Source organism: Dermochelys coriacea, chromosome 6 (genome assembly GCF_009764565.3).
Source record: "Dermochelys coriacea isolate rDerCor1 chromosome 6, rDerCor1.pri.v4, whole genome shotgun sequence".
In the NCBI taxonomy this organism is placed as follows: domain Eukaryota; kingdom Metazoa; phylum Chordata; order Testudines; family Dermochelyidae; genus Dermochelys; species Dermochelys coriacea.
The window spans coordinates 121,709,053-121,731,225 of NC_050073.1; the positions used below are offsets into that span (position 1 = coordinate 121,709,053).

General features: G+C 40.7%; 1 protein-coding gene across 11 annotated transcripts in view; it reads left to right on the forward strand.

Moving 5' to 3' along the window:
* FERMT2 (FERM domain containing kindlin 2) overlaps nucleotides 1-17,460 on the forward strand; it is a 113,108-nt gene extending 95,648 nt beyond the window's left edge. For 6 of the 11 annotated variants that reach the window (XM_043516269.1, XM_038405923.2, XM_043516271.1 and 3 more), the window contains 9 exons: nucleotides 2,349-2,483; nucleotides 4,871-4,920; nucleotides 8,399-8,523; nucleotides 10,250-10,356; nucleotides 10,675-10,896; nucleotides 13,347-13,367; nucleotides 13,977-14,101; nucleotides 14,502-14,643; nucleotides 16,650-17,460. In XM_043516269.1, the coding sequence (XP_043372204.1) occupies nucleotides 2,349-2,483; nucleotides 4,871-4,920; nucleotides 8,399-8,523; nucleotides 10,250-10,356; nucleotides 10,675-10,896; nucleotides 13,347-13,367; nucleotides 13,977-14,101; nucleotides 14,502-14,643; nucleotides 16,650-16,823 (1,101 nt within the window). In that variant the 3' untranslated portion in view covers nucleotides 16,824-17,460. The remainder of the gene's footprint in view (nucleotides 1-2,348; nucleotides 2,484-4,870; nucleotides 4,921-8,398; nucleotides 8,524-10,249; nucleotides 10,357-10,674; nucleotides 10,897-13,346; nucleotides 13,368-13,976; nucleotides 14,102-14,501; nucleotides 14,644-16,649) is intronic. The other 5 variants (XM_043516270.1, XM_038405927.2, XM_043516272.1 and 2 more) reach the window with 1 other exon arrangement.
* Nucleotides 17,461-22,173: the final 4,713 nt, after the last annotated feature.

A 22,173-nucleotide genomic window follows, 5' to 3' on the forward strand; every position in this document is an offset into this window, starting at 1 on the left:
AAATACATTGAAGGCCTAGACTTTGCTGCTGATATTGTACAACTGAATGACATCCCCCAAAAAATTACGCAGACGATACAGCAAAAATAACAGGCCAAGCAGGACTCAAAACTAGCTATGCTAAAACAAACATCCTTGAAACCCTGGCATCAAGCAGTAATATCAAAGTAGAAGACAAATATATCAAAAAAGTAGAACAGTTTACATACCTGGGCAGCAGCATATTGACTAATGGAGACCTCAAGAAGGAAGTGACATCAAGGATGGGAAAAAGAAAAGAAGTACTTGTGGCACCTTAGAGACTAACAAATTTATTAGAGCATAAGCTTTCGTGAGCTACAGCTCACTTCATCGGATGCAACCGATGAAGTGAGCTGTAGCTCACGAAAGCTTATGCTCTAATAAATTTGTTAGTCTCTAAGGTGCCACAAGTACTTCTTTTCTTTTTGCGAATACAGACTAACACGGCTGCTACTCTGAAACCAAGGATGGGAAAGGCATCCCCAGCATTTATTAGACTCAGCGAGATATGGAAATCAAAGATATACAGCGCTCGAACAAAACCGAAGATTTTTAATGTAAACATAATCTCAGTGCTAGCATGTGGCTGAGACACCTGGAGATCTACCAAAATATTAGACAATAAACTAGATGCCTTCGAAAATAAGTGCCTAGAAAAGATGATGGGCACTGGTTGGAAAGACTTCGTCACCAATGGAGAGAGCTGAGAAATCACCAACCATCAGCTCGTCAGGAATTGCTGGATGTATTTGAGGCATGCACTGTGGATGCCAACCCACAGATTCCCCAGGAGGCTGGCAAGTGGAAACCAACTGATGTGAAGAAACGAGGATGCTGAAGAGAAAACTCAGAACCCTAGCAGGGAGGACAGAACAGTTGATCTCTCAACACCCTAGAGCAGATGGAAGCAGCCGCAAATGACAAAGAGGAATGGAAGAGACTAGTTTCCACCCTGTGCCCCAATATTGGTGTGGGAAGGATGTAATAATGTGATAAGACCAGCCATTTGCATTTCAAGTTGGCATTTCTCATTGCACCTTTCTAGTATAGAATGAGTAATTGGGTAAACTTTGTTGTAGCCTAAAATAGATTATTAGGTTGTTGTTTGGGGTTTTTTGGTTGTCTGTCCTGCGAAATCCAAAGAAGACTATAACAAGAGTTGAGATGTGCCTATGTCTACACTGAGTACAAGTCTGGTTTGTAACTAGGTCATGCTATGCTCCTCGGACCCTATTACAAAGTCCATGTTTGAGGTGTCTGCACAGCAGCCTTTTCACAACAGTCACATGTCAGCTGGGCTTGCATGTTCGTTATCATACAATCGAGTTGAGCTTTTCCCAGAATAAACTGGGACAAGCAATCTGGTAGCTATTCCGTACTGCCTGGGAGATAGAGCTCCCAGAATTCACAGAGCAGCACCAGCATCACTTGAGGCAGTGTGTTCTGAGATGTTCCATCACATGGAAAGCTAGAAGGGATGAGGATCAGCCAAACTAGTTTCACTAGCACCATACAGCAAAATGTTTTATGGTTACACAAAGAGCTTTTATGCCATCGTCTGCCACGTGTTAACCATGTTGTCTGGACCCAAACTTGTGTAGAGCCAGCTATGTCATTCACGTATTCTAAACTGAGTAGGGAAGGATCAGTTTGTGATTAAGGCCTTGGATTGAGACTCAAATCTGGGTTCAGTTTCTGACTCTCATGCTTTCCCTGTGATCCTGGCCAAGTCGCTTCAGGTGGAATTTTCAAAAGCACTTAGCATTGGCCTAACTCTGCTCCCATTGAAGTTAATGGTAAATCTCCTATCGACTGTAGTGGGAGCTGAGCTAGGCCAATGCGGAGCATGCTTTAGAAATCCCACCCATGAGCTCTGTGCTTCAGACCTCCATTTGTAAATTCTGTTGTATTGGTGATAGAATGTAGCCTTTTTTTTGTAACTGGCTAGTCCATTGTTTGCTCAGTAGAGTCTATACTACAAGCACAATTGCACAAACTTCCATACTGTTTTAAATGGGAACATAGGGCAATAATATAGCTGTATTATCTTCTGTTTAGTTTAATATAGAACAGCATAGCACTCATCTAAAATGGATTGCCAGCCTCTTCTCCAATGTTGTTGCTGTGGTCATTCAAAGTGTGATCCCTGGGGATACCATATTGTACCATGGTTTTCTTTTTGGTTTTTCCTTACAGCTATTTAAGTGGGTGACAATGAATGTGACGATAGAGTTTTCTGCTTAGTCAGATAGGTGTTCTATTACACTGTACTTAAATTTAACAGAATATTTAAAATCAACAGGGTCTCTAACTTTTTTGTGTTTCAGTACCACATCAACAAACTATCAATCATGTCATCAGAAAATCATTTGAACAACAGTGACAAAGAAGTTGATGAAGTTGACGCTGCCCTGTCTGATTTGGAAATTACTTTAGAAGGTGGCAAAACATCAACGATTCTGGTAAGAGTTAATGACTTCTTAAAGTTTAAATAAATGCTTGTGATCAGGCAGACTTAAGTGCTATAGTAAGTTTGCTGAGGAAGCAACATTCTTTCTTTGGTCCCTTCTTATTTGTTTCCTCTCTGCACTAAATAGGCCTAATCTTTTTAATTGCTCCTCAGGTGGAAATCTTTTCCATTCCTCTGATCATTTTTGCTGTCCTTCCCTGGACGCTGTTTCTGCTGTATTGGATAGAAGAAGGGTTGATTAGAACTAAGCATAGGGTTGCCATGTAATATGACGGCATGCTAGAAGGGATAGTATTTTTGGCATTGTGCTCTAACCCTTAATGCAATATAATACTCCTTGACCAACACTGTTATTGAGCAGATACCTCCTTTCTCTGTCCTGAGTATTTACAGTTAATTTAGAACCCATTGACACGTATCGGTAGATCAAATTGTTTGTTCTAATATGTATCCCTTTACACTGAATGGGCAACATTATGGCAGGTAACAATCAGCTAGCATATAAAGATCCTCCTGTAGAAAAGAAGTATAACAGTATATTTGTGACAGGTTTCAGAGTAGCAGCCGTGTTAGTCTGTATTCGCAAAAAGAAAAGGAGTACTTGTGGCACCTTAGAGACTAACAAATTTATTAGAGCATAAGCTTTCATGAGCTACAGCTCACTTCATCGGATGCATTCCAATGTATGTTCCAAAGTATATTTGTGGCTATAGCAACAAACTGTGAGGCATGAAGATTATTAGATTCTAATCTAGTATGAACCACAGGTTGCCTCTGTGACCACAAGTGAGTCACACTGGCCTCCTTAAACTTTAGCTTACACTACTGGAAAACTGGGTGAAGTATGGCCTCACTAAAACTTGAGCAGTTATACATGTGAAATACCACAGTGTCAAGGAAAACTCAAATTAAATGCACTAATTTCTGTTTCTTCTGCTTGCTTAGAAATACTTAGTTCTGAATATATTTAGTTTTTCTTCCACTATTCCTTAATTAGTGGACAAAGCTTTACGGTGTCAAAAATAACCACCATGCTTCTTCACATGTAACTTTCATAACAAGTAATGGTGAAAATATAATTTGGATAGTGTTTTTGGCCTTAAGTAGCTTAATATATTTCAGGGATTTTTTCCTATATCACGTTTGTTTGTATTACCGTAGCACCTAGGAGCCCTTGTCAACCAGGACTAGTTTCAAATTATAAAACTTCTAAAACACAGTAACATTGTAGTACTTGGCTCTTCCATAGAATAGAACTGTGAAAGAAGAATTAAGGCCAAATGCCAACCTTGAAAGGTTTAGGTATCTTCATTCAGAGGAGCAACTCCAAGTCAGTGGAGCATCACACACTTTATGCAGGCTCTGAATTCACTTGTTTATGTTCTAACCCTTTCAAGGCATAAAAGACCAAAATCTTCAAATATGGGTTTTTTCCCCTCTTTTAGCAGCCATCTTAAGTATATTATTTAACTATTTATAGTGTATCTTTGAAATTAATGTGGATTTTTTGCTTGCTAAAATATCATTATTGATAACCGAACTTTAGAAGTATTAACTTGTGCTGCTTCTGATGGATGTACAATGGGAAGAAGAAAAGCCACTATTTATGTAGGATCTCCTCCTATTGAAAATTGTCTAATCTTCAGATTTCAGTGCCACAAAACATCATAATGAGGAGTCTACCCTGACAGATAAGAATGAAGAAATTTAGAAATGACACATTGGTTGAGACTGTCCATTTCAGTATCTACCTCGGGATGAATATTTTGTTTTTTTGTTACTCTGAAATCCATAGATAAGTCCTAGGAATATAGTCAAATGTGACCCTACTGAAAGATTGCCATTTTAAACAATTGGAAAGCAATTAAACCAACCCCCTTTGATATTTTAAAGCAGCATCTTTGGGGGGGGGGGGGGCTCAGATTCAAGGAAAAAGCAGTGAAGTCGTAAAGAACCTATGCTTCTTCTCAAACACCAGGCCCGTCTTAAACTACTTCAATTGTGTGTGTGCAGAATCAACTCCAGAACTTCAAGTGCAGGACTTACCTTTTAAAAACCTATATTAATGAGTCCATTGTCTCCTGCTACTTGGGTGCTGAGAAAAGAGTTTCAAAACAGCACTTCTTTGGAGTGAATTTTCTTCTCTTTCTCAGTCTGTGAAATAAACTGTATTCTAATAAAGTAGTCTGTGATCTGTGAGCCCTTGACATTTGACAATGAAGTTTTATCAAGCTTTCCCCCCCAGTAACTGAGGAAATTGCGTGGCATTGTCCTATAAACTGAATCACTGTCCCCAGTGCCCTGTTTTTGGATCCTCCCATCCTAGAACTGAGTCTTGTATCTGGCAGACAAATCAAATGAACGATGTTTTATTTTCAGGGTGACATCACTTCAATTCCTGAGCTTGCCGACTACATTAAAGTGTTCAAGTAAGTACTGATGGGAAGAGGCACTTGTGAAACTAATGTCAATGAATAATTAATGACAGGACTGCATAATTCCCTTTCTGCCCTGCTGTCTGGATTCTTTGCTGCATGCTACTGCTTGGGTTGTTGTGACATGTGAAATGTCTTCTTACACATTTGACTTCATAGTTGCAGTCTAGCTAAAATACCCGGGTGCTCTAGATATTAAAACTTCCTGTTTATTTCCACTTTATTTTGCACCTATTCTATACACTGGCCACTTAATGTTATTTAAAGGACTCGGCTGTAGCTTTACTACATTTTCTAGTACACTGATTCAGTTCTTCAGATGTATAAGAATAAGAATTTCATTGCTCCATGCCCCTCCCCACCCTCCCACCCATACCCCTCCGGAATTGTGGGAGGGGACATGCTTTGGCTACTCTTCACCAATAGCTGGTGCTGAAATGTTTATATTATGTTATACTAGGAAGTTAATCAAGCAATCCTAAAATTAGAGCTGTGTCATGAAACTAGAAACCTTACTCAAGTGCTTTTCTTGGTTTGAGAGACTAGATGAATAACAAACAAGTGTCCTTCTAATCTGCCTGTTCTCTTCTGGCTGCCAAAAGGAGCAGGTCTGCAGTGCTCTTCCGGCTCATGTAGTGCTTTTTTAATTATAAATTGGATCATGGTATGTGGAAACTGGGAATAGTTATGTTTGAATCTTGACTAATATTCTGGCAGTCATGGGCATCTCTTGCAATTGAGTGTGCATCCTGTTAGGGAGATGATGAAAGTTCTGGAATCTGTGCATAGATCTCAATGAGACTTCATGGGTTAGGAACAGAAGAAAAGCAACTGCATGAGAACAGGGTTGTAATTAACCTTTATTTTGTAATGGTTTGTCTTCTTGAACCATAGCCTGTCATTTTGTTTACTGAAAGTTTTTTTTTTTTGTCCATCTTGTAAGGCATATTTATAAGATTAGCTATAGTACCTGACTCAGTCTGGGTGTATTTTGATTGCTACAGCACAGTTTCAGGGCTAGTGTCTCTATCCATTTGTGTGAATTCTTTTAAAAAGAGAGAGGCTTAGTTTTTGATACAGTTTGACATACTTAATTGTTAATAAAGGCATAACTTGAGAAGCTAGCTGATTAGCTAACTAGAGTTGTGGGACTAACATCATGTATCTTTTGGAAGGTGTTAGACTCACTAGACTCTCTTGGATCCATGTGCCTAAGGAAAGAGGAGGTGAATATTTAAATTGAATTTTTAATATACAGAAAGGTTAAACAAATCTGAAAAAATTTATAAGGCAAAGCACTGGGTGCTCTAGGATCCTAAATTCTCCAGACCTTGCTATAATCCTCATCTTCGTCTTTGCTTGAGCTACAGCATCTGCTTCATTTGTTGCTGCAGTTTGGACGAACTGGGGCTTTGTTCTGTTTCTTTAGCCTTCCACCGAAGAAAAAGCCAAGTGTGTCTGAGGTGCTGAGAATGGCTTCAGCTCAAGCTGCCACTACTCAACAGGCAGCAGATGATATAAATTGAAACCAAGGTTTGTTCCTATAGGCATCTGGTTTCCTAAAGAGAATATCTCAATTGTAAAGGACTCGACTCACCTATAAAGAGACTAGAGTGTATTGTGAGAACTTTTTTTAAAAATGGGGCCAGGCAGTATGTTGGTATAAGAAACGCATTTAAATGACTGTATGTATAAATTGGCCCAATCTTGGATGGGACATGTCCTTTGCATTCTTCGGGCATGTTTTAGAGTGTAGAAGCTGCTATACTAATTCATGAAAGAAACGCTCTTTTTTTTTCCCTGGGGCTTGAGAGACTTACCTCACACCTACCAGCCTGATGACTAAGCTTAGTAGCCAAAGTGCCCTGCCTTGCCCCTTGCAGGTTAAAGGACTAAAACGAGGGTTGCAAAGGAAAACGTGGATCAGAACACACAGACAAATGATGGAAAAACTTGCTCGCTCTTCTTCTCTGGCTAGAGGCTGAACATCTTTAAATGAAAACTGGGGGAGTCATGGCAGCAAACTTTTTGAAACTGAGCCTTCCTTCCCACAACCACATACAGGGCTACTGTGATATCTTAGAACTTAGGATGGAGAAAACTGGTGAAGGCAAAATGAGTGAGACCAGACATCTGCTCATCCCGAAACCAAAACTTCATTTAAAAGTTTGGGAACAAATCATTGAGACAGCTGGGCCTTTTGCTCTACTTTCCTCCCCCACCTCCTGACTTCCTCCTAACCCTTCTCCCCATTTCCAGGCTTCCTCCGGTACCAAGGACTTCTCTCTCCCTACAGTCTTTAGACTGGAGAGGAGGAGTCAGTTGTTAAGCACACATACACTGGTAACGTGGGGAGAGCACGGGGGCACCCAGGCTGGGAGTGGGGCAGGGAGGAGATGTGGGGAGGTTGTGTCCTCCCCTTCAGCTGGTGCCCTCCCAGTATGGGGGGGGGTACCAGTCGTCTTAAGGAGGCAGAAAGTCAATGAGCTATGCTGGGTGGTGAAATGGGACGCAGGTACGCAGTAGGAGGCCAAAATAGGTGCATCAGTGCTTTAAATATCAGAAGTTTTATGCTGGAATGAGCCTCCTAAACCTTTCTCGAAGTTCACCCATTAGCAACTAAAATACTTGATCCACTAGAGAGAAATGTAAAATCCAGTGGGGTAGGGATTAGAATTCTGTGGGTTTCATGCTTGTGGATGGCTACTTCTACATCCCCTTATGGCTTGGTGGAACAGAATATCATGAAGGGCTTCTGTGGAGCTAGCGTCCAGGACTCAAGCCTCCCACAGAGAGGGAACCGAAACCTTTCACGGGACAGATCCCTTTGTAAGGGGCAAACAAAAGAGACAGCTATAATAAGCCATGTGAAATCAGGTGCCTAAAAGATTACATATGCTTGGCTCTGATATTTTTTTTTTGTTTGTTTAACAAACATCATGATTTTCAATTAAATATCAAAGCAGTAACTTGCAAAATAATAAACTTTCTTTTAATATTCAGAAGAAAACAACCTTTTTCCATGATTCATGGAAGCTTTTTTAGAGGCATTAGTAGGAGTTACTCTGACACTTGTCCCCTATGTAAGTACTTGGAGTCAAGAGTCCAAACTTGTAACCTTTTTTATTTTTCTTTAACAAATCTTCTCTGTAAGAGGGTAATGAAAATAAGCGGACAAATAATTGTGCAACTCTGTTACTCATTCGTGGGATCACTCATGCATCAGTTTGTTTACTGTACATCATTGTAAGGTGGGGGTTTTAAACCTTGCGGAAGCAAGATTTGGTTGGGGAAGTAAGCAAAGGGAAAAGCTGCGCATCTGGCTTTCTGAATATAAGAACTTCAGTATGGGACATGTTCAAGGTACAGAAGATCAGCTTAAGAGCCCAGCTACCTACAATGTCCCTTAAACTAAGCGCTATTACCCAGGTGAATTGTAGATATAATGTAGTAATATCAATCTGTCTGGCAGGCCTAAGAAGCTGACACTAAAAGGTTACAAGCAATACTGGTGCACTTTCAAAGACACATCCATTTCCTGCTATAAAAGCAAAGATGAATCCAGTGGGACTCCAGCTCACCAAATGAACTTAAGAGGTAAAGAGAGATGCGTGCCGTTCTGGTAACGTTATCCAAACAAGTCTGTCATTGTCACCGTTTATTTCTACTTTCAGATTTCTTTTAACGCTTCAGATGTCATTCTAGTGTTGAGTATTAAAGGAAAAGTGACTGAGGTTTCTAAGTGTGATGTAAAAATACACTTCTAAATAAGTGACTGATAATAGCATAAATAATGCTGTATGGATCAGCAGGCTCGTGGAAAACTTAGCCTGTTTTCACACAGTAAAAATATTCAAAGTTCATTGTTGAGCTCTGCATTTATTTTAGTTGATGGTACATGTGTCTGGCTTTGAGTGAAGCAAAAATAAATTAGAGCATATAGTTATACTATGTAATCCTATTTTTTTGTGATGGACTTATTGAAATAAACAAGTTTAGACTTCAGCAAATGAGTTGTAAATCGCAATATTTTCTCTTCAAATGCAGCCTTTTTTCCTCTCCCCTGTTATGTAAGCACACAAGTCTTGCGGCACATCTTCACAGGCAATGTTAAAGCGCTGTCACGGCAGCTCTTTAACATGGCTTGTGTAGTCGCGACACAGCTCAGCGCTCTTAAAAAAAACACATCCACAACGGGCATAGTTACCAGCGCTGGGAGCGCAGCTCCCAGCGCTTGTGCACTGTCTATACTGGCACATTACAGCGCTGAAACTTGCAGCAAGAAAGTGGCAGCGCTGTAAAGTCCCAGTGTAAGACTTGCACATTACATTTAAAATTCCTAAGGCTGCTGGCCTTTCTTATATTCAGAAGTCAACTATTCCAGCTCAGAGGGCTATGGAACAGCAAACTACTGACAGCTTTAATTTTTTACCATGAAGGCAACAACAGACAGGCTGCCAAATGATCTCAGACTATAGTTACGGAGATGTGTAGTCTGGAATACCTTTTTGGGAGCTTTTGACGTTGCTGCTTCTGACTGCATTTTAAAAGAATCTTGGAGACTGAGTTGAAAGGAAGCCCACGTTAACTTAGATGTTTTCAAGAAACCGGAGTTCTCAAAATGCCTAACATCTAATATAAACATTCTAAGATTTTTCAGCAACCAAATTTGACGAAAACTAGTGCCTCACCACTGAAGGTATAAGCAGCACACCCAACCCATGTAATTTTTACAGGATGATAGTTTTAGATTAGTGACACACCCCACCTGACACCTGGTTTTGCTGTTATAAGAGAATTATTAGACTAGGTAATTCCATTCAAAATGTTGGTCCTTTTGAGAGGAAATGAAGGGTCAAGCAAATTTTGTAATGCCAAATTTAATTGAACTTGTATAGTGTTTTTGTTTTTCTCCCTCAAAATAGATCTTGCTTTTCATTTTTCCTTCCATCATCTTGGAGATGATTCACCACAGAAGCTGAAATGTTATAGCGTAGATTGTAATTTAAACAGTTAGCTAAATCCCGCAATGTGGGTTTACATTATCTGCAGTACCACACCCTTTGCAACCAGGCAGATAGCTCTGGCTTTAGCTGCAAGACATCAGTTTGCTCCTAACACTGTTTTCTACTTATTCCTCTGATTTCCCTTAATTTTTTACCTGCTTTAAAAACAACGCATGGTGTACATTCTTCAGCCAGGTTATAACACATCATATCACTGGGACACTGTTTTAATACTATTAGACTAGAGTGGTGAGTTTTTGTTTTTTTAAGAGCATGTGTGTCTCCATACACACTAATCGCTAGCTCTTTTATTACAGGATGTGAGGTTACTCCTGATGTAAACATCTCTGGTCAGAAGTTTAATATCAAACTTCTGATTCCAGTTGCAGATGGTATGAATGAAATCTGGCTTCGCTGTGATAATGTAAGTCTCTGATCGGCTTTGTGTTTTCTCTCCAATATACTCCTCCACCATGGCTTACATTTTGATAGGCTGGTCATATTCTTTTGACAAACGCACAGCATTGTGTGTATATAGATGTAATGTACAAGACTGGCCCTTACTCCTTTTCCTTATGTACCATTGTTATATCCTGCACTTTTTGGTCAGAGTTTTGGCTCGTATGTCTCTTGTACTGGAAAATGTTCGATTCTTGTACTGAAAAATTTGACAGAGTTTTGTTTGAACAGAAAAAAGAAAGATTTGCCTTCCTTTTGAGTGCCCCTTTCCCTTTAATTGCAGGAGAAGCAGTATGCACACTGGATGGCAGCCTGCAGGCTAGCCTCCAAGGGCAAGACCATGGCAGACAGCTCGTACAACTTAGAAGTTCAGAATATTCTGTCATTTTTGAAGATGCAGCATTTGAACCCAGATCCACAGTTAATCCCAGAACAAGTCACAACTGACATTAATCCAGAATGTCTGGTTTCACCTCGCTACCTGAAAAAGTACAAGAACAAACAGGTACTGGGGTTTTAGTCATTTTCCAGAAATCTTGTATTTAACCCAAAGAGTGGTTTCAGAGTAGCAGCCATGTTAGTCTGTATTCACAAAAAGAAAAGCAGTACTTGTGGCACCTTAGAGACTAAGATGCCACAAGTACTGCTTTTCTTTTAACCCAAAGAGTGAAATCTTGGTCCCATTGAAGTCAATGGGAGTTTTGTCCTGTCAGTAGATGACTTCAGTGGGGTTAAGATTTCATCCTAGGTACATCGGATGTTGATGCATTTTAACAGAATTTGACAATGTTACTAAAATCGTGTGTAAATTTAATTTTTGGTTTTGAACCAATATAAAGTGATTGCAGCATGTGATCCCAGTGACGTTAAGTATGTTTTATTCAGAGTGAGTATGTCAAATTTGCAATTAGATAGCAGACGTTGACAGTCTCCCAGAGTCTGAATAATGGGAGTCAATTATTTTACACACATTTTTGAAACTTCTATAATATGGTATACAGAAAAGAACCTCTGCACATCAGTAAATTGGTCAATTCTGTATACCTCTTAATATTAATGTAATGGGATGTTTGTGGCAGAGTAAATCAACAGTAGGAATTGATTTTGGTTCAGTTTATGTTGCACAGTATTTGGCTAAAGTTGCAAAAATAACTAAAGCATTGCTCAGTGTCTCTTTGATGATTTAGTAAACTCAAGTACACTGATTGCTGATCTGTAGTTAATTTACTGTGTCTGAATCTGATCTCTGGAAATCAGAAGGGGGATTGCCATGCAGAGAAGCGGGAAAATGTAGGTATTTATTGGCACAGTATGATATCCTGACAGTGGAATTTCATTTTCTATAGCCCTTATTATTCTCCGAATAAGCCTTTATATCCATGGGGACAGGGAAGGATTGCATATATAACAAATTATAACATATAAGGCATTGTAGACTTGATCTTAGTAAAATAGACACTGGGGAAACGATTAACTTGTATTTTTACCTAGTGTGTTTATATCTTGGTTAAGAAGCAATAGGTGCAATACTGGAGATAGCAGTTAAAGACTTGTAAAAGCCAGGCCAACAATTCTGAAGCCACAGATCCCTTTCGAAGATTAGTTGAGTATAAATAGAGCCTTTCATTTAGAAAGGCAGCAAGAATGTTCAGCAATTTTGCTCCCTTTGCATTTTATTAGTTTCCTCCTTCTTGGTGTCCTGGAGGTTGTGTAAGTTGTATTGAGACTGTTTATCACACAGCATCATGTGATGGGGGAGTAATGGGGAATGGAGGAAATGCTGCCCTCAGGGAATTCATGGAATGTAGCCTGCCAGCTAAAAAGGAACACCAAGTTATTGCAATTTATTAAATTGAGGGTAATTTTCGGGGGGGAAACTTCTCACCAAGTGCAAATTTATCTGAAATGTACATTTACAATATCCATTGATCTGTTAAAGATAAATGTCAAGTGTTCACTAACCCATACAGTCTCATTATTGGACTAATGATCTCAATAGGTCAATATAAACATGAATGTCCTTGATGATGTTAATTATTGTATCAGATGGATGAATTGGTCTGCTTAGGAATGTGGTGATATGGACACTTGGTTTACAAACCAGCCCTCTAACTGGTTCATGGTTTTACTGTAAACTGACATTTGCAATATTACAGGTTTGCAAATGAATTTAGGAAGTGCTAAGACAGAAACACAATAGCAAACTGTTTAGGGTCATAGTGTTTAAATATTAATTTGTGAATTATGATTTGGTTTTGTGGCATTTACTCTGCTCAGACCAATGAATTTCTGTGGTTTTGCATCTAAGGAACATTCAGTCCAAAATAAACAGAAGACTGCATTTACGGTTGCAGGCCTTAGTGTAGTTGTATCTTTAGGAAAGAGGATGCATAAAGCCGATGGCAATTTTAATTTTTGCTTTCCTTGTATAATTTTAGAGTCTCTGTAGTCACTGAACTGTGTTGGGCATTTTAATTTATTCTCTGAGAAAGGTACTATGGGGATATTTTCCTCATATCTGAAGTGACCGAAGCTATTGTTTTTTTTTTAAATGGTAAATGGCTTTACGCACTCTAAAGAGAAGTAAACTTGAGTCTCATTCAACCAAAGACCTTTAAAGAAGGCTGAGGATGGGAATTTTCCCTCTATTTTTGACTTTGGCCACTGGTGGAATTCTGAAACGCCTATTAAAACATACATAAATCATTCTAGATGAATGAGACATTCCTAATTTTTGATGGCTGTAGAATGAGGGATGGTTCTATATTTCCTTGTTCCCTTTTTCATGCTTGCATTCACTTTTTGCTGTTTTCCTTCCTAAGAAAATTTGCATGTTTTTTGCTTGAACTTCAGTTTGCAGATAATTTGCACTTTTTTCTTTGCTTTGTTGCCATATTTCTGATTGCTTTTTTTTTCTTTCTGATTCTTTTCCTTTATTCGCATTGTCATCTACAGCCAGGCTATATAAGAGACTTGGTAAGTGACAGTAAAAATAAATAAATATAAAATTCAGATAAATTTAATTTAAAAAATAGTTTAAAACCCTTTCACATGGAGAGTAGTCCTAAAACAAAACACCTAGAGGAACATAACTCTTTTAGTATTAATGATGATTCCCATTGATTCTATGCTGTCAATGTGCTAATAAGAATCCTTTATACTAGAAATGTACATTTCAGGAGTTGATTCTCATTGTGCATCTTAAAATTTAATGTGCCCAAAACGTTTGCATCTATAATCATGCCTGGTATATAAAAATAATACCCACAAATATTTAGTGGTGCTTAGGTAAAAGCAGCTCCATATTTATCTTTTATTAACTATGGCAAGAATGGCAGCTATTTTCTTTGACATACTCCATTTCATGTCCGATAGTGTGATTCAGTTTAGAAACTGCAGAACATCTGTTTGGCAGTGTAATTGACTTACTAAAATTCCCAACAGGGAGTCTAACATTTTATGCATGGTTTTGGGTGTGTAGGGTTTGTTTGTTTCTTTTTTGTTACAGTTTTGGGGGGCGTGTGGTTTACACAATATTTCAAACGTTACAACAGTTGCCTGAAGACTGTGTCTAATCATATTCAGATCACAGCCAGGATATTGGAGGCCCATCAGAATGTAGCTCAGATGAGTCTAATTGAAGCCAAGATGCGATTTATTCAAGCTTGGCAGTCTCTACCAGAATTTGGCATCACACACTTTATTGCAAGGTCAGTGGTTCTGCTAAGTAATAAAGTAAAATTTCATGTATGAATGTGTAGATTATTCTCTTATTTGAAGGTACCATGAGATATTCCTAGTTGGGAATGGTGTAGTTTAGACAGAAACAACTTCTGTAAAATGCTTTAGTATGCATAATTATAACTTCACACACAACATTATTTGCATGTAATACTTAGAATTCTGTTTAAATGTCTGGGGAAGGATTTTAATCCATTGCTGCATTTATTGATCCTCTGTGTAGCTCTGAAGTAATAAGTTGCATCAGCACTGGAAAGAAAAATGAAAATTACATTGGTTCAGCTTGTTTTATGAGTCAGTTCAATAATTGAACGCACAACATTTCTGCATATGTTTAAGGTTTACCTTTTATAAATCTAAATGTCATAGATTCCAAGGGGGCAAGAAAGAAGAGCTGATTGGAATTGCCTACAACAGACTGATAAGAATGGATGCAAGCACCGGAGATGCAATTAAAACATGGCGATTCAGCAACATGAAACAGTGGAATGTAAACTGGGAAATAAAAATGGTAAGCAAGGTCGCATTTACAGAGCTGGGGAGGCACTGTTGTTTGCCCAAATGTCCATTGTAAGGCATCTTTTTGATAAGAACTACACAGGACTTAGATTTAGCCTGAGGGTTCCTCCTGATTTTGTTGGATGGGAGGACACTGCTTGGTTTCATAAACTATTTCTCTTTCTTTCCTTTGAGTCCAAGATTTCTTTTTAAACTATTTACAGTTTGTGTAGGGTTTTTGAGTGCAATTCAGTCTTGTGTGAGCAAATTCATTTACAGCATCCCCAAGAGTTTCTTAAACACTAAAAGGCATCTACTTAAGATTTCCTTGGAAATAATGATTGTATCACACCTCCCCCACCTAGCTGGGCCTGGTGATTGTCTAGATTGGGTGGCTGTGTGTCTTGGTGATCTAGTAAAGTTTTGATTTTTTTTTTTTTTTTTTTTTTTTTTTTTTAATGAAGCTATTTCTAGGAAGATGTTGTTTAGCTCTAATGTATAATCAGTGTTTATCGTTTGGGGACCTATTCTACTTCCATTAGTCAGCGAAAAGGCTCTTTCTGACTCCAACAGGAGAATCTTTAAAAACCAGTGTTTAAAAACTATTCAGTGACCTTTTTTCACTAAACCCCAATTAGACCCTTATTACTCAGCAGATGTTTCTAGTCCGTGTTCAAACACGGAGCCTGATACCTAAGCAAAATCAAATTCTGGGCTAAGAGGGTAATACTGGACTGCTTATTGTGTATAGCTAAATTACCGAGATTTTGTTTTGTTGTGTTAGTTTTCACTTTTTTATTTGCAGCCCAACTTAGAGTTCTGTGGAACTAATGGGCAGTCAGTATCAGATGCTGTTGTGTAAACACTGAGCTGGTCCTCTAACCGGCTTTTACTCATACATACGTAAACTCCCACCAGCATTTTGCAGGTGCAACGCCTGGTTAAAACTTCCCACTGTTGGGATAGATTATTTAAAGGGCACATGCCTGTGAATACCCAAGCACAATTAGAGGCTGAGGGCTGAAAATATGTCCCAGTAGCTTTAAATTTTGGGGCGGTTTGGATTTTTTTAACCAGTTCCTTGAGCCACAGTATCCCAGGTTGTTCAGACCAGTTGCTCTGCAAGGAACTTGTTGGCTTCACTCATCCCAGAATCTGACTGGTGTGGTCTAGCAACACTACTGGCCTCAAGAATTAATAAACCGTACCATAGGTGCCGACTCCGTGGGTGCTCCGGGGCTGGAGCACCCAGAGGGAAAAATTGGTGGGTGCTCTGCACCCATCGGCAGCTCTCCGCCCCAGCTCGCCTCCCCCTGAATGCGCCATGTCCCGCTTCTCCCCCCTCCCTCCCAGCACTTGCCACCGCAAAACAGCTGTTTTGCATGGCAAGCGCTGGGAGGGAGGGGGGAAGAGGGGGAATGCAGTATGCTCGGGGAAGAGGCGTGGCCGGGGCGGGGATTTGGGGAGGGATCCGATAGGGGCAGGGAGGGGGTGGAGTTGGGATGTGGACTTTGGGAATGGGGGTGGGGAAGGGGTGGAGTCAGGGCAGGGTCAGGCGGAGCACGAGCACCCACCAGTGCCGGGGAAAGTTGATGCCTATGAACGGTACATCACTGGAAGGAGATTTTTCTGAAGACTTCAAGTGAGACTGTTAACAGAACCACAATAGGCTTCTTGGGGGAAACTAATAAATTGGGGGGCAAATGCTGGCCCCTAATAGTTCTCTATCCAAAAATTTTTTCTCTTAAGAAAATAGACACAGAATATCAAGCAGGAAACTTTAAACAGTTGCTTACTACAAGGGAGACTTTATTTCATCGGGGCAAAGGAGATTTAAAATGTTTGGAGAAGAACAATATTTGCTTCATCTTAAGCTACATAACTATGTTTGCTTAGACAATACAGAATACATCTGGGCTAATGGAGAAGCACAGTAATGTGGACAGGGGGAACTCTTGAAGTTGGTATAATTAACATGACCATCTTGTTGATCCTAATCCAGTGTGTTTTGCACTGTAGGTTACCGTAGAGTTTGCAGATGATGTAAGGGTTTCCTTCATTTGCACTGAGGTGGATTGCAAAGTAGTTCATGAATTCATTGGTGGCTACATCTTCTTGTCAACGCGAGCAAAAGACCAGAATGAAAGTTTAGACGAAGAGATGTTTTACAAACTTACCAGTGGTTGGGTGTGAGTTTGATGTATTGTATACTGAGAGAAACCCCATGGCCATATTAATATTTAACTTTAAAAGCTGTTTGAAATATGCTGCTTAATAAAGTAAGCTTGAAATGTATCTTTTTTTTTTTATTTTATCGTGGAAATTTTTGCATTACCAGACCAGTTAATGTGTGTGCACTAATGAGCACTTCCGTTAATCTGCTATGAAGAGACAGTTTATAGGCTACATAATGTAGCAAATTCTACCGCTGGTCTTTAGACACAAGACACAATGGGCAGATCATGATCAGATTTGACTGATAGCCAAATTACGAAGAGAACTCTAAGCCATCTACTATAAAGCTATCCAGGGCTTAAACTATATGAAGTCTATTTATCATGTTTAATGCATGTTTTTTTCTTTAGTGTTTTTTTTATACTGTAAATTTGACCTCCTGTTTTTTTAAGTCCTCCTCCCTTTGAGTAGAACTTAGAGCTCTATTTTCACACTACATGAATCAGGACAGTTACAGATGCCTGACGTTATTTTAAAGATAGTTGTGTGGGGCCCTGAAGAACAGTCCTCTGTTAGTCTGTTATAGTTTGGTTTATTTGTTAACTATTTCCTTTGGATAATCATTTATATTGTCTTTCTTTTTTTTTTTTTTTTTTTTAAAAACACCGTATTGTATTACAAAACTCCTAGTACTCACCAGCATACTCACTGTCTGCCTATGATATGCAAACTTTTTCATTACAATATGAAGTAAAGGTCTATGAAGTATAAGTTTTGTGTAACTTATGTAAAAACACAAATTTTATAAAATTGTACAGTTTTTTTAACTAGTCTCACAAGCCAACTAGAATTTTGCATAGATCTAGTGTCAGCATTAACTATATAGTGCTTTTAAAAGGATATGAATAGCAATTTAGAAAAAAAAATTGCAGTACAATACATTTTTATCTAAGTTAAGTATGACTTTGTTAGAGTTGTGCAACACTGTCCTTAATAACTCTAATGCCTGGAGTTGGGGTGTCCCCATACATTGCACCAGTGCAGAATTAATACTAATAAGGGAGCTCCTGTCCCGCCCAATGCCAAGGAATAACCAGTATTGTGTTCCGATAGTCTGTGGTTTAAAGACTATGTACAACTGCATTTTATTTTAAATAAAAGTTGGACCTTTTATTTAATGTTCAGTTTCCACTTCTGGTTCTTGTGTCTTGTGTAGAGTAATCTTAATTTCATACCCTACCAAATAGATTTACCAGCACGTTCTTTAGGATTTCACAGGTTGTCACTGTTGCTGATAACTTGTCCAGTTGCATAAGAAATCAAACCTTGTGCTGTGATCCCATCCTATCTCTCAAGCAAGTGTTAGTGTCTGGGTGGTCAGTTCTTGGATGGATCATCTTCATGGTAAGCCCTAGTACTGGGGATTAGATAGGTAACACTCTTCTCTTCCATGCCAGTACTGAACAGATATTGCAGCATGGTATTGGAGGGGGGGGACTTTTTGCTGCTAGATGGTGGTGTCGTCTTTCAGATGAAATGTGAAATGGATGTCTTGGCTATGGTCACTAAGGACTTGTCTCCACTTCAAAGTTAACTCGAGTGTTGTCCCTAACTCAAGTCCCATCCCCACACATAAACCCTTAACTCAAAGTGCAGTGGTGCTTGAGTTGGCTGGCCTGTCATGGGGTGTAGGCTAAAGCCCGAGTGACCAGCTGGTGAGCTGTGCTTAATACAACCTCTCTGCAGTGTGGACGCAGGCTAGCTCCACTCAAATGCCACTTGTCCTTCAGTGCCTTCCTGCAGTTTCCCCATGCAACAAGCACAGACAAGTTCTCCCACAATTTACTGGCCAGCAATTCAGAGGGACTCCGCTTCCTGCAGCACAAAGAATCATGGATATGCCCCCAGAAGTCTTAGCATCACAGATGAATGAGTACAGCACCAGTGTGGATGCAGCAGCTCTAGTGTTACTTCCCACTATAGCCACTCTCACAAACTAGGCTAACTTGAGAGGAGTGATTCCAGTGTAGGCAACTTGAGTTAACTCTGCAGCAAAGACATTCCCTCAGTATCCTGCAGCATTAGCCAGGTGGTTGGATGCGTTAACTCCCGCTGTCTCGCCTCCCTAAATGCTCCCTGCATTTCCAGTGGACTATAGTGTTCTTTTCTGATCATACACTGATATGTAGCATTGCCATATGCAGTAAAGGAGCTGCTCTATTTCACCACACCACACAACAAAAACACTAACTTGGGAACCTATCCTTGCAACAAAGCCCGATGCCAACTCTGTCCACATTTATTCAAGTGACAGCATCATAGGCCCCAATCACATTAGCCATGCCATCAGGCACTCGTTCACCTGCACATCTACCAATGTGATACATGCCATCGTGTGCCAGCAATGCCCCTCTGCCATGTACATTGGCCAAACCAGACAGTCTCTACGCAAAAGAATAAATGGACATAAATCTGACATCAGGAATCATAACATTCAAAAACTGGTAGGAGAACACTTAAACCTCTCTGGCCATGCAGTAACAGACTTAAAGGTGGCAATTTTGCAACAGAAAAGCTTCAAAAACAGACTCCAATGAGAAACTGCTGAGCTTGAATTAATATGCAAACTAGATACCATTAACTTGGGTTTGAATAGAGACTGGGAGTGGCTGGGTCATTACACATATTGAATCTATTTCCCCATGTTAAGTATCCTCACACCTTCTTGTCAAGTGTCTAAATGGGCCATCTTGATTATCACTGCAAAAGTATTTTTTCTCCGGCTGATAATAGCTCATCTTAATCAATTAGCCTCTTACTCTACCTTTTCATGTTCTCTGTATGTGTCACTGATCCTTGTAAACCACTTACCCACCTCCTGTGTGTGTTGTGAGTGTTGATTATTGTTTGTGATGTGCTTGGAGGTCTCAGTAAGGAGTGCTCATTAGTTCCTGGCTGCTGGCATGTTAGCAGCCACCAAAGGCTCGCAACACTGTTCACAGAAGCCCATAGCTCCCCACTCCAGCAAATATCTGACCATCTGCTCTAAACTCCCAGCTCTAGTGATGACTGCTGCTGCCACTGTCCTCTCCTCCCAGGCCCATGTGTGGCAGTCTCCTGGCAAGGGGTAAAGAAGTTGGGCTGGAAACCATGTGCAGTAGTGACCTATCCATGAGCACAGGCAGCAGGAGAGGAGGAGCTCTGCCTGGCTGACAGTGCTCTGTCGAAGTCTGAGAGTCCAAAAAAAAAAAATCATGGATGGGGACAGGGACCCCGCCGAGAAGGGGCGGGGGAGATTGGGAAAGAGATGAAGAATCTGGGGGTGATAGTGGATCACAAATTCAATGTGAGTGAACAATGTGAAGCAGCTTCAAAAAAGGCTAATACCATTCTGGGGTGTATTAACAGGAGTGTCATATGTAAGGCACTGGAGATGGCTGTCCCACTCTACTCAGCACTGGTGCGGCTCAGCTGGAGGATTGTGTCCGGTTCTGGGCATCACGATTTAGGGAAGATGTGGATCAATTAGAGAATCCAAAGAAGAGCAACAAAAATGATCAAAGGTTTAAAAAACTTGACCTAGGAGGAAAGGTTGAAAAACCAGGGCATGTTTAGTCTTGAGAAAAGATGCCGGGGAAGGGGGGGACCTGATAATCTTCAAACATGTCAAGGACTGTTATAAAGAGAATGGTGATCAGTTGTTCTCCATGTCCACTGAAGGTAGGACAAAAAGTCCTAGCCTTAATCTGCAGCAAGGGAGATCTAGGTTAGATATTGGGAAACACTTTCTAACTGTCTGGGTAATTAAGCACTGAAATAGGCTTTTAAGGGAGGTTGCGGAGTTGCCATCACAGGGAGCTTTTAAAAACAAGTTTGACAAGTGTTTGTCTGGGATGGTCTAGGTTTACTTGGTCCTGCTTCAGCTCTGGGTGAGGGTGGGGGATTTGATGACCTCTCAAGGTCCAATCCAGTCCTATGATCCTATGGAGATTGGAGGGCTAGAGAAAGTCAAGGATGCAGAGCAGGGTGGAAGAACAGCTGTGGCAGGAGGCACTAAGGCTAACAAATAAAAGGCAAAGTTCAGGAGGGGGAAGGAAAAGGGGCAAAGGAAAGCATTTAGTACAAGGGAGAATTAAAACAATGGTCAAGGAGAGAAGAAAAGTAAGTGAGAATGAAAGCCGAGGAAGAAATAGGAAAACAGGTAAAAGCAAGACTGTGATGACTGCAAGTGAGATGAGCTTAAACACCTCATTGCTCATGTGCAGATATGTAAATACCTGTAACAACGATGTGGGGCTCCCTGGCTCCTGGCAAGCTGCTAGCACAGCCCTTTGTGGTGCAAAGATTGTCACGCTGGCTTAGACCTCCAGGCACAGAGAACTGAAGAAATTCTGGCTCTTGATTTCTGTGGAAAAGGGATGGAGAGATTCCCCACCTACGCACGCAACACCCTGCCTGCTGCCCACAGGCACACACAAGCACCTTTCTCTGGTAAGGAACCTGCTACCGAGATCTCCCTTCTGGTTTCCTTGGTCTGCACACGCTTCCTCGCAGACAGGCACCTTGGCACCCTTGTGTTAGCCAGGGATAGCTGGGCTCTCCAAGGCTGAAATGCTAGGAGGAGCTCTGCCAAGTCCAAGCCTGAAATTCCGACAGCAATGGAGAATCTTGCAACTGGGAGAGAGATGGAAGGGAAGGTGAACTGAGCAGCATTGAGGAGTCAGAAGATTTCTGTCCAAGAAATGGCATTTGTAAAGCGGCTTGGCCACATTCCTCTGAGCTCTGTTAAACATGGTTCTGACTTGTCCCTGGTCCTGTTCCTTCTGCCTTATTCCAGAGACCCTCAGCCTGAGGAAGAGCAAACAGAGCAGCTGCCACCATGTCCATTAGCATCTTAGCTTGGCAACCGTCTTTGCAGGCTGCTGGGAGCAAAACCTCTCCCGTGGGCCACCCAAGCTCCTTAGTGCTTCTTCCTCTGTCCCCACTGTGGTGAGCAAGCCAGAGGCCAAGAGATGCCTCTCTCCAGAGCTGCCGAAGGGGAGCGCCCACTGCAGCTGCTCTCTGCCAGAAGAACAGGCTTTGAGTCGGGATGGAGGTTCCATAGCCACCACCATCCCCAGCAGAGACTTAGCCAGGGATGCCTCTGCAAATTCAGGCCAGTCCTCTGACTTTAGAGCTCTTCAGACTGAGTGCTCCTCAGGGGGTAAGTAAAGTAATTCCCCACCCCAGGCCAGCTTCTCTCTAAAAGGAAAAGCTCCAGGGTCTTCTCCCATAGTTTGATCACCTGAATGACTCACCAGGAACGTGGCCTGCTAGTGAACTCTCCTGCCCAAGAGGAGGATTGGGGCAGTTACGAGATCTTAATCCT